Source organism: Antennarius striatus, chromosome 23, assembly GCF_040054535.1.
Source record: "Antennarius striatus isolate MH-2024 chromosome 23, ASM4005453v1, whole genome shotgun sequence".
Lineage (NCBI taxonomy): Eukaryota > Metazoa > Chordata > Actinopteri > Lophiiformes > Antennariidae > Antennarius > Antennarius striatus.
In genome coordinates, this window is record NC_090798.1 from 12,737,501 (window position 1) to 12,749,676 (window position 12,176).

Here is a 12,176-nt window from a genome sequence, read left to right on the forward strand (position 1 = left end):
CCGGTAGATGGCGCACTAGAGCAAATGAAGCCTCAAAGTTTTGCGCTGAATGAAGCACATTGGATGAAATAGCTTCAAGGCTTCATAAAGCTTTGAAGCGACAGTATTTGTAAGACGTCATGAACACAGGCTCCCTACCCGGAACTGATGTGATATCAACCAATCAGTTTGGAGAATGAGGCTAAAGGAAGTTCTTTACCCAATAGCAAAGACTGTGGGTGGGATTGATCTGACCAATAGGACTGCGTCTTACTACGACAGTTCCTCCCACCATCACGTTTTCATCGCTTGTGGTTTCCCACTGGGCGCCATTTTGGCTAAAGTCGGCTGAGAGGATTTTTTTTAGACAATACATGTCAGATATTCACCTATTTTAGAGAGATTTAAATCTTCTTTCAGTGGCGTCTGACAGCAACGAAGCCGTTTCAGTTCACCGAAAATGGCCACGGGAGCAAACGCGACTCCTTTAGGGAAGTTGCACCCCAGTATCGGCGCTAAGCGAGGGTTCGACGCCGGGCCTGGCGCGGGGAACGGATTGATGCCGACACCCGGGCCGCAAGCGGCCTTCAATTCGCTCCAAGGTTTCCAGCCCGGGATTCCAAATGCGACATTTCCATCACATCAGTTCAATCCTGGGACGAGCTTTTCCTCGCAGGTTCCTCAACAACCAGTCGTGGGTGGAAGTCTGAGCAAGACCGGTGAGTAGCGAAGGCCTACGCAGCCTAGCTAGGTTAGCTCCCCCGCTAGCATAGCTAGCCTGCTAGCACAGCTAGCCCGCTAGCATAACCGAGCGTGGCGTCGAACGGAGACAGACTCGTTAGCAATGATTAACAAAGGACGGGGATATGGTGAACGTTAGTCACAACGTTAAATTTATGCTAGGCTCGACGTTAAATCTTAATCTTGAAATGGATTTATCATTCTGGCTAACATCCTTTTTTTATTCCTCAAGCTTGGACATAGCTAACAGGTTTTGAACGATGATCAAATTTACGAAGTTTAGGTGAAATTGAGCCAGAGTCTGTGCAGCGTTTATCCTCAGACGCGTCTGGGTGCAATTTAGTCGTTTTCAGTTCTTTGTTTAAAACATGGTCATAAATACTTTATTAACACCCAGTTAAATATTTAACACTTTCACACACGCACAGATAAACACCCAAAGGACCTACAATATCACTTTACTTTCAGTTTATTGTATGAAAGTGAAGGGCAGCCCTCATGTAGTGGCGACCTGGTAGCAGATTAGGGACAGTCAGGTTCTTTCCTCAAGGGCACTTGGGTAGTCCACGGTCCACACTTAAGGTTCACACTGGTCTGGAACCGGCCGCCCTCTTGTTCCTGTGTAGGAGCAAGAGTCTACATAAACGTAGAAAACACTTTTATCAACATAAATAAACAGACATAACACACTGGTTACATCCTGCGAAGGGGATGTAGTCCACCAAATATCTTCACAACCGTTAGAGATAGAAAGATGAAACAAAAAGCACACTACTCAGGCAATAAAGGGGATGAAAATGAGATGATGACCTTGAGAAAACTAGGTCAAGGTCAAATTTCTACTTTTGTACACTCAGGAAGATGGAAAGACAAGGGGAACCAGTGTGATTAAGACTGTTGATCAAAGCTAGAGCTTTAATCTATGAAAGTAGGTCAGGGTAGAAGTTTGAATTGAGGGGTGTCACGGGATGTTGCAGTCTCTGACTACCTTGGTTTTAGTTATTTTTATCAGTGAGCATTTAAAAGTGTATTAGATGAAACAGAGGGTTCAAAGAAGTGAAGTGCAGTGCACCAGATGTAGGTTCTTTGTCAACAGGTTCAGTGGACTTTGTTCAACAAAGAGATCCATCATTAGCTGGATGACCAAGAATCACCCCAGACCTTAACTCATTTACTGCCACTCATGTTTATAGATGTCCATTGGATTCTAACAGTTGTCTGTGGTCTGACAGAGTTGTATCAATATCATACTTCTGCGCTAGTGTAGTCAGGAACTTCTCCCCTGTAGGTGACAGCAGTGCTGTTTTTGGATGAAAACCTTGCACATACTATGACAGGACGGGAAGAGATGGAGACAACACATTGTTATCTCACAATGGTACAGAGGATGTTTTGTGGTCGTTTGGGGAGAAAGTGTGTCTCAATCATGAGCAATGACAACTGGTATGATGGAGAGGATGAATGCATTTAGATTCAAGTTTCATCCCCTTCACCCATGAACTCCAGAGAGCTCACTAGATTCCACTGCAACGACAAAAAAATGTAATGTTTGTTTTTGTTTGTAGATTTTAGTCAGAAGAAGCAAAGGAAGAAGAGTCGTTGGAGCAGTGAGACGCCTGATCAGAAGACCGTGATACCGGGCATGCCCACTGTAATCCCCCCTGGACTGACCCGTGATCAGGAGAGAGCCTATATAGGTAATTTTTAATAATTATCTTTTGTTAAATCAGTTAAATCAATTATGTGTTATGACTCATCAGTTGCATCAGTTTTTTTATATTGTGTCCACTAATAATGAAGTTAAACTCATGTACTGTGTAATTTTTGACAGCTGGAGTTCTAAATGTGCTCACACGGCACAGTATTATTATTGCAGAGTAATAAAGCAGTGTTTTTATGATCTTATATTTTCTATACCATTGAACAGACATTGTCAAGAAAAGCTTGACATATAATTAAACACTGCTGATCGCTGCTGTTTGTTGTTAGCTGCAGGATTTAGTCAGTGCCCAATTTGAAACACTGCAGTGTTCATACACAGGAGACAGCGCTCTTAATGGCCAAATATGTTAGTCTACTTTCATCATTTTGTGTATTTATAAGTTGATTATTCAAATGTGGATCTAAATGAATCAGCCAGTTCAATCACTGGGCGCTACAAATTGAACAATCAGTGATTATCTGACAAGCAAATTATTGGGGAACACGTCTTCACTCGGCGTTGTGACGCTAGCTTACTGCATTAACAGGCTGTCATTAAAAAACAAAAGAAGATGTCAGTCAATTGCTGACAGTGTTGCAGATTTCAAGAACTCATTAGTACTGTATTTTCCGCACTGTAAGGCTAATCTAAAAGCCTTTAATTTTCTCAATTACTTACAATCCAATATACCTTGTATATGAAAAAAGTTTTATAATAGACCATTCATTGAAGATGAGTTCTCAGATGTGCCTCATAATCCAGTGAACTTTATAATCCAGTGCACTTTATAGTACGGAAAATACTGTAATGGTTCTTTTTGTATGTGAAATCATTTGTGTCCACTTTGTTGCACTCTTTTTTTAGTTTTCTTTTGTCATTCAGCAGCTCCCCTAAATAATGCAAGGGAAGTGTCTTAAAATTAAATTGCTCTGAGCCAATTTATAGGGTCTGTATTAATTTTTTTAATCCAAAGTAATTACTTCAGTGACCTGTGAATCACTGACTGGGGGTATTTCATTCCAACTTTCATGATGTGCATGGGATGACTGGTTTACTTTATCATTGCCTTATCCATATGTAATAATTGTCTCTATCACTGCAGCCCCTCATTTTGAGATCTGTGGATTGCAAAGTGTGACTGGGATCACCTTTTTGTTATTGAAAGCAAAAGGACGAGATAGTGACATTTCTTTTGAGAATTGATGAGTCATAAAAATACCAATAACTATTAAACACAATGCTGTACTATGTAAAGTGCTGACTTCATGGAAGAAAACCACAACTGAGGTTTGAAACACTTGTTTTGTATTTTTCCAGAATCATGAGAAGTTTTCATATTTAATCATTGTCTGAAAAAATGTTAGTCCTGTTTATGGTAATCTGAATGACACCTAAAGCATCATGTGTTTTTCTGATGTGCTCAGAAATGCTTTATAATATCACCTGATGTTGAGTTGATGTTCCCTTTTTACAGACTCACCTTGTCTTTTACCTCTGTAGTGTTTGAGACCGTGTTCTGATGTGCAGAGCATTGTCTCCTTGATGTTGCTATGGTAACCACATTTCTCTCCATCCTTGTTTTTCTTTCCTAACTTGAATTCTTCCAGTCCAACTGCAGATTGAAGACCTGACTCGTAAACTGCGTACAGGAGACCTGGGAATCCCTGTAAACCCTGAGGACAGGTTGGAAACAGATTAAACCCATGAACAGTAACATTTCTCTACCTTCTTGACTTGTTGGAAGACAGATGTTGAGTATATGTGGTTAGCCCAAATAACTGATAAGCTTTGTAGCGTTAGCTGGCAGTTGTAGTATTCAGTTAGTTTTTTCACTTTGTCAAGGGTAATGGTAGAAGAGAATTAGATACTTAATTATGAAAGCTTATTAAAGATTACATGTGTATTTTTGCTGCTACTACCAGCAGCACAATAGTTTTGGTTTATTCCTAGTTTATTTTGAATTGGGCAACAAAGTTATGTTACATTCGTTTTGTGAAGCATATATCCAGTATTTTTACTTAATCAGGTATAGACATTAAATATTTTAGTATAAATACATATAATTTAAAAAAAAATCAACAAATGCAATTCTTGTAGGCAATCTTGTCACCTTGGAGATTTTAAAATAAATTGGGTCTATGCTAGTCTTTAACCAAGATACTGAGACAAAGTTTACAATTGCATCAAAAATATTTTTCAATTTTTTGATGCAAAAATTTGAAATATTCTTGTCTTTAAATAATAGCATATTTACGCAGTTGGCCGAAGTGGTGATATATCAACTGAAACATGACGAGAGTTGATTTGTCTTAACTTTTACTTTTCTTGTCAAAAATGTCTTTTTATAGAATCTGATAGTGAATTCACTGTAACTTGTTTCAATCTTGGGTAAAGCAAATAATTTAAATGAAAATAGGTTAAAGTTTCCAGTGTAGGTACAGGAACGGGCAATGCACTGTATACAGGTCAGTACAAGATGAGTTTAGACGTGAATTAACATTGAAAATCTGCATTTTTCTGTTTCTTTTCACATGATGTGAAGTGCTGCTTCAAAATTAGTTTATTATCTATGCGTCACGGTTTTTTTCCAACCACTGCTTGTTCTGTGTGTCTGATATATATATAGTGTGCTGTGTGAATATGAGTACAGATATAATGCATAATGTATTAAGACCTTTCTCTGAAGCGGGTTTATTAATCAATGCATAAACTACCAGTTTAAACGGTGAAATAGTTCAGATGAATTGGCTCTTTTGGGGAAAGTTCTTCTGTGACAGAAGATTCCCTCCTATCAATTGATATTTCAATGTCTAACGTTTTACACTTAATGGATTTTATCTTGAGTATTATATCAGGAATGACTGTGCTCATGGCATGTGTAGTCGACATCATAACTTACCAATGATTAATAGTTTTTGAATTTTAAGAACTACTTGTTGCTGGTGTTTTCTGGTTTTCCTACAAGGTGGATTTAAATTGTTTCCACCCTGGAGATAAAGGGGGTGTGTTCCAGTTTCCCCTGGGGAATGTATGTGTTCTGGAAAAGCAATGGCCAGCTTACAATATAGTTCCCGTAAGGATTTGTTCTCGCAGGAAGTGGCTTGCTCTCAAGATAGAGTCCCTGCATCTGTATGTTGTTTTGTAGTTTCTTTTTATAAGCAGACATTTCCACAGCAACTGTGCTGCAACACTTTTATATAAATCCCTATCTAACGTAACAAAACCAACTGGGTGATTTTCAGGTTGTCACCGATGGAAGTTTGAAGTATAAAAGAAAAAAAAAATCTTTTTTTTTCTCGACTCTCACATGGACACAAATCAGACTCTCTGAAGGGAGAGCAATAGGAAAAGGTTGACCTCTAATCTTAACTCCTTTTCTCTAACCCAAATTACCCCACATCACGCTAACCCTTTTTCAAGTACAGAGCCTCCATAACGCAGCAACACAGGTTTTCAGCATCCAAGGGGGGAGGTACGGACCTCTTGCGCCACGCCAACACCGAGCAACTTTCACAGCCACCGTTTCTGCTTAGGATTGCGAATTTTGATTTTAATTTCCTTTTCTTACCTCCAACTTTCCTTTGTTGTAGGCCAACAATCCTGTATGCAGGTTTAGGTATGGCCATGTATTGATTTTCTCCTTATGGATTAATCGCCACCATGCAACTCTGGTTGCCCCCTTTCCCTCTTTTACTTTATATTTCTCAAAGGATTAAACCCTAGCCATTGAAAAGTCAGTCTGGAGTTCTTTAGAATTTTAGTTTCTTTTAAGTTTGCACTGGCCATGAGTCACATAGTTTCATTTTCTCTGTAGATCCAAATTTGCGAAAACTCCTTCCTAAATTTATCATTCTTTAAGACAGTAGTGCTCTTTGATCAAAATTTCCACTGAAAGTTTTGTATTCTTTAAGTCTTAGCTGTAGGGAGTTTTTGTATCTGTTGATGGCAGCAATGCACCTCTAGAAAGGTCTCGAAAATATCTGTCCTGTCTTTTGTCATCCGTTCTCAGATCCCCCTCTCCAGAGCCCATCTACAACAGTGAGGGCAAGAGGTTAAACACTCGTGAGTATCGCACAAGAAAGAAGATCGAGGAGGAGCGTCACTCTCTCATCACTGAGATGGTTGGACTTAACCCTGATTTCAAGCCTCCTGCAGACTACAAGTATGATTCATTTATTATCTCTAATCCTACTGTCTGTTTGGGATTTTATGGTCTGAATGTTCTAGGGTTAATTCTGAATAATTCAGATTTTAGGGATTGTTTTTAAGAGATAAACACAGGATTTTTAGGGATATTTGGGTTTGGAAAGGAGAAATGACGTTTTGGTGGACCGTATGAAAAACCCGAGAGAGTCGGCCAAGTTTTCCTCCGACAAACATCTCGGTCTTGTCACAAAATTATCAGGTCTTGCTCTACCTTGTGTCCAGATAAACCAGTTTACTGTCCATAATTACAAAACTTTTTTATTTTTTTTCAATGCTCATGAACAACATATGTCTACCTACAGTAGATGCAGTTCTTATCATACTCATGAACTTAATCAGAAAAAAAACAGTGATATTCCAAGAGGACAGTTGATTCTTTTTGCTCTTCTAGATGGATTTTAACCGCCTTAACTTTTTTTTAAGTTGCAGCTACTACACTACATTTTTGCATCATGTGACTTATCTGTCTTCTCCAAGTACTATCCTGTAGTACCCATAGCGAGTTGAGTAGAATAGAGCCAACGCTGTGCCATGGAAATAAGGCTTTATATAAAGATATGTAGGGTTTAGTGATCTTTTTTTTTGGTAAATGTCAGGAGTTTTGTGACACTTTGTCTTGTACTTGTTTTCTTGCAGACCTCCAGCCACCAGAGTCAATGACAAAGTAATGATCCCCCAAGATGAATACCCTGAAATCAACTTTGTCGGTCTTCTGATTGGACCACGGTAAATTGGACCCAACGTTACCATAGCGTTAAATGTTTTAAAGCTGCAGTTGGTGACTGGGAAAAAAAACTTGTGTTAATCCTTTAAAGCTGTCACTGTGCCCTTACAGCAAAATATAAAATTGATAATCTTAAATGAAAAATTTAAGATTATCCATCTGAGATGAGGTTCTCCCTCTGCTTTTAGTGGAAACACGCTGAAGAACATTGAGAAGGAGTGTTGCGCCAAGATCATGATCCGGGGTAAAGGTTCTGTGAAAGAGGGGAAGGTGGGCCGAAAGGATGGACAGATGCTGCCGGGGGAAGATGAGCCTCTTCACGCTCTTGTCACCGCCAACACAATGGAGAATGTAAAGAAGGCCGTAGAGCAGGTAGATCTTCCTGAACTTCTCGTTATTGATCACTCGTACCTTCTTTCTTTTGGTATCTAATGTGCATTTGGAGCTGTTTGCTATGTGTGATGAATAAATGATGAGACACGTGGGTTTACAGATTCGCAACATTCTGAAGCAAGGCATTGAGACGCCCGAGGACCAGAATGACCTAAGAAAAATGCAGCTGAGGGAGCTGGCCAGACTGAACGGCACGCTGAGGGAAGATGACAACAGGTGGGTGAAGCAGTGGTGGAAAGTGAGTCCAACATTTCCATAGGAGGTGATGTTGCACACAATATAATGGATATAAGTTTTAAAGAAGAGTTACTCGTCAAAAATTGTTTTATGAAGGCATTACGTTCAGTTAAACCTGCCGGGAACAACTAAAAGAAGAATGTTTGTTTCTGTAGGATCCTTCGTCCTTGGCAGAACACGGAGCCGCGCAGCATCACAAACACCACCCTCTGTACCAAATGTGGTGGAGCAGGCCACATCTCATCTGACTGCAAATACACCAGGTGAATAATTCTGGACCAGCTTATAAGGTTCCAGTTTGCTATTGGGGTGTCATCGTGTTTTTTGTCAAGGTATTTGTTCTTCGTCTTTCCGCAGTTCATTCGCCGCCCACAGAGCAACAGGCGCTGAGCCCCCCCAGTCAGCCCAGGACAAGGCTCGAATGGACAAGGAGTATCTGTCCCTCATGGCTGAGCTGGGAGAGGCTCCGGTCCCCACTTCTGGTGGAGGACACTCCAGTAGCCAGGGGGGAGGACCTCGGAACTCAGGGCCCAACAATAACCAGCCACCACCGGTGAGTGGGAAGTTTGGTCGATCATGTTGTCGTTGATGCAGACTGGTTGAACTTCATTGTATAAAGGATGTCTGTGGAGTCAGTAACCCATAATAACCCATCTAAATACACTTTAAATGTTGTTTACATTTGCCTCACCTTTAATCTGGAGCTGATCTTTAACTCGCTGGTTTGTGTCCCCCAGAATCGGCCCCCATGGATGAGCTCCGGTCCGGCTGACAACAGGAACTTCCACGGCATGCACGGAGGACCCGGTGGTCCTGGAGGACCTCATAACTTCCCTCCCCCCATGCCCAGCATGGGGGGCCCTCCTATGCCCCCCAACCCCAACGGTATACCTCCCCCTTGGATGCAGCCACCTCCGCCTCCCATGGGCCAGGGACCAGGACCTCACGGACACCCCATGGGTAGGAGCCACTTCATGATTCATGATTTTTAAGTTCTAAACAAACCAGATGGCCTTCAGTAGCACGATAGACGGCCATTCTTCCTGTGTTTTGATTATAATTGCTACTAAATCATCTTGTTTATGAACTCAACTTTGGGAAAACATCTCTCACCCTGAGTCTGTCCTTAGTGTTCTTAAGCTCCTTCGAGATGAGCTTGTTAAATGTCCAACTTTCTCTGGAAAGAGCAAACAGCTGTCATCAAATCAGCAGCTGAATTATTCTGGCCCTGCAGCTTTAAATGAAGCTCATTTGAGATGTGATGTAATGTCAACCAGGAAAAGAAAAAAAAAGCATCCACGATCATTTTTGTGCTCATCTTGCAAAAAAGAAAAAAGTGAAAACTGTGTTGCTCTCTGATTGTTGCCCTGCTAAAAGCTTCACATTCTTGTGCAGCAGCAGGTCACTGGCCTTTGCCTCAACACTGTCCAGAAATCCTCTCAGGGGGCGATGCTGAAGGTATGAGAATGTCCTAAGGAAGTTGAGTTTCATCACTGTGCTCATGACTTCAGCAAAATGTTCTGTTGTTGGTAGTTCACTGTTTGTTTTTCCCGAAAAGCTGCAGACAGAATAACAGTACAAATACAGTATTTTCGGCACCATAAGGCGCACCTAAAAGCCTTTAATTTACTCAAAAACCGACAGTGAGCCTTATAATCCAGTGGGCCTTATATATGAAAACAGTTTTAGAATAGGTCATTCGTTGAAGTTGCGCCTTATAGTGGAGAAAATACTGTACATGAGTTAATAAGTACATGTTCATATTTGTAGTGATTTTTGCCTCCGTCTCTCAATTTCTGCCAACAATTCTGACATTTGATTAAACATTAATGTCGTTTTGGAGCGCTTCTAAACAATTACTCCAGGTTTGTTTAGAACTGGAGATTTTTGACATTTAACGTTACATTTTAGGACTCTAATGCAAATTTACTTTAAATTTAAAATATATACAGTATTTTCCGCACTATAAGGCGCACCTAAAAGCCTTTACGTTTCTCAAAAACCGACAGTGCGCCTTATATGTCAAAAAAGTTTTTGTTTTTTTAATAATTATTATTAGTTTTATTGTTATTTTTTGAAAGGTCATTCATAGAAGATGCACCTTACAGTGTGGAAAATACTGTAATTTACTGTTGACAGAATGTAAAACTCAAATGAGCAGTCTGAGCTAATCCCTCTAGTCTTAAGAGAATTTAAACCTGTTTGTCAGGAACAACGTTTAAAATATATGAAATGAAGTTGGTAGGTCATGTGACCGTGGCACTAGCTTTGGTAAAGGCTTTTAGGGAGGTGCATTTATAGTGAAGACTGGACACCTCCAGTTACAAGTTTGACAGTTTGGTGTAAATAAAACCGCAGAGACAAAATGTCCACTGAAGGACGTCTTTGTTCCTCCTGTAGGTCTGCTCCCTCCTCCAATGGGCATGATGCCACCTCCTCCACCACCACCCAGCAACCAGCCCCCACCTCCTCCTTCTGGACCTCTGCCACCATGGCAACAGCAGGCGCCCCCTCCACCTCCAACCAGCAGCATGGCAACCAGTACACCCCTCCCATGGCAACAGAGTAAGTCCACAATCACTATGAGATCAGTTGGTCGTCCTTCATCCTATCAGATTCCTCCTATGTCATAGGTGGGGTATGTTTAATACATACTGAGGTTTCCCTCTACCCCCCCCCTGCAGATACCACCACCACATCCAGCCCTGGCACCAGCAGCCTCCCCCCATGGCAGCAGCCCCAACAACCTGCAGCTTCTGGAGCCCAGCCCCCGCCACCAATGGGCACCCCTTCCATGGTGCCGCCTCCGCCTGGCGTCCAGCCCCCGCTGCCTCCAGGCGCCCCCCCTCCACCACCTCCACCACCTCCAGGCTCAACCGGCATGATGTACGCACCACCGCCGCCCCCGCCACCCATGGACCCTTCCAACTTTGTCACCATGATGGGGATGGGCGTACCGGGCATGCCTCCCTTTGGCATGCCCCCTGCACCCCCACCGCCCCCACCTCAGAATTAACCTCACCACAGTAGAATAACCCCCCCCCCCCTACAGGAGTTCCCACCACGCAGCACCTTTTGTGCTCCCAGAGATGTAACCAGTGCTTTCTTTTTTATTTTCGTTGACCCTCGGTGTTGTGCAGACGTCTCTAGAACGACGACACGCTGTTTGATCTGTGAGTCGCTTTATTCTCCATGTTTTTAGAGTTAATGGTGTTAATCTGTGGCTCTTCCTGCATCGCCACCACATTTCATCACTTTAAGTCTCCACCAAATAAACTTCTCCAATATCTGATCACAAGTTAATTTCTGCTCGGTAATCTCAACACCTCGAATGTTCCACTGAACCCTCGGTATTTAACTATTATGGGATTTAATATGCATGACTGTACACACGATAGTGGAGTCAGATGAATATTTTTGTAAAAGATGTTTGAATTGTTGCCTAGGAATCAGTTGGTAGAACATTATTTCTTCCTAAAGTCCCAGGGATGAAATGTTGGGTTTTTTGTTTTGTTTTTTGCAGCATTTGACTTGTGAATATTAAAAAGGGGGGGGGGGTGTTGCTGCGATCAACTACTCGACTTAATTGCTGATTCATTTTTTAAAAATGTTTTTCTGCATCTTTCTGCTCTTGATTCTGCAATGTTACTTGTGCAGGGGCAATATTAGTTTTGTTGCTTGTTCGTAGAATAAAACTTAATTTTGCCGTTTATGGAGTCAGATTGTGTAATTGATAGTTTTAATGAGTAACTGATGACATCTTTAACTGGACTAGTATTAAACTGATCCATCAAACCTTGACAGTGAACTAGCCTGGTTTCTCCTTTCGTGGATGTGAGAACCATTGTGTCAGGGGAGCTGCCAAGAATGTCCTCATTCAGATGTTATATAACCTGGTAATTTCCTCTCAATCTGTTGAAGTCTATATAAATACATTAGATAGACATTACATAATATACTGAACAAAGATGTATAAACGGTCAACAGAAATCAACCATCTTGTCCTGAGAGTCAGAAGAGCAACTTGGTTTACATGCAGTTAAATGCAGTGAGGAATGCTCAGACGTCTACATAGAGGAAACCAAAGCACTACACATGCGCCTGACTCAACTAAGTAAGAGCCAACTCATCAGGACAGGATTCAGCAGTCACTGATGTCAGGATACCGACGTTCAGATTTTGGACAGATGGTTT

General features: G+C 41.4%; 1 protein-coding gene across 4 annotated transcripts; it reads left to right on the top strand.

Annotated features, from left to right (window-relative positions):
- The first annotated feature begins 287 nt into the window (after positions 1 to 287).
- Positions 288 to 11,781, top strand: sf1 (splicing factor 1). Of its 4 annotated transcripts, none has more exons than XM_068307941.1 (13): positions 288 to 698; positions 2,286 to 2,417; positions 4,030 to 4,105; positions 6,432 to 6,584; positions 7,265 to 7,354; positions 7,541 to 7,724; positions 7,846 to 7,961; positions 8,138 to 8,245; positions 8,340 to 8,535; positions 8,720 to 8,942; positions 9,378 to 9,440; positions 10,383 to 10,547; positions 10,667 to 11,781. In XM_068307941.1, exons 1-13 carry the CDS (start codon positions 440 to 442, stop codon positions 10,996 to 10,998), a joined length of 2,097 nt encoding a protein of 698 aa, XP_068164042.1. In that variant the 5' UTR covers positions 288 to 439; the 3' UTR covers positions 10,999 to 11,781. The 4 variants fall into 4 exon arrangements, with proteins under 4 accessions (XP_068164042.1, XP_068164043.1, XP_068164044.1 ...); XM_068307942.1 differs by having other exon boundaries at positions 9,381 to 9,440; XM_068307943.1 differs by lacking the exon at positions 9,378 to 9,440 and having other exon boundaries at positions 289 to 698.
- The last annotated feature ends 395 nt before the right edge of the window (positions 11,782 to 12,176 follow it).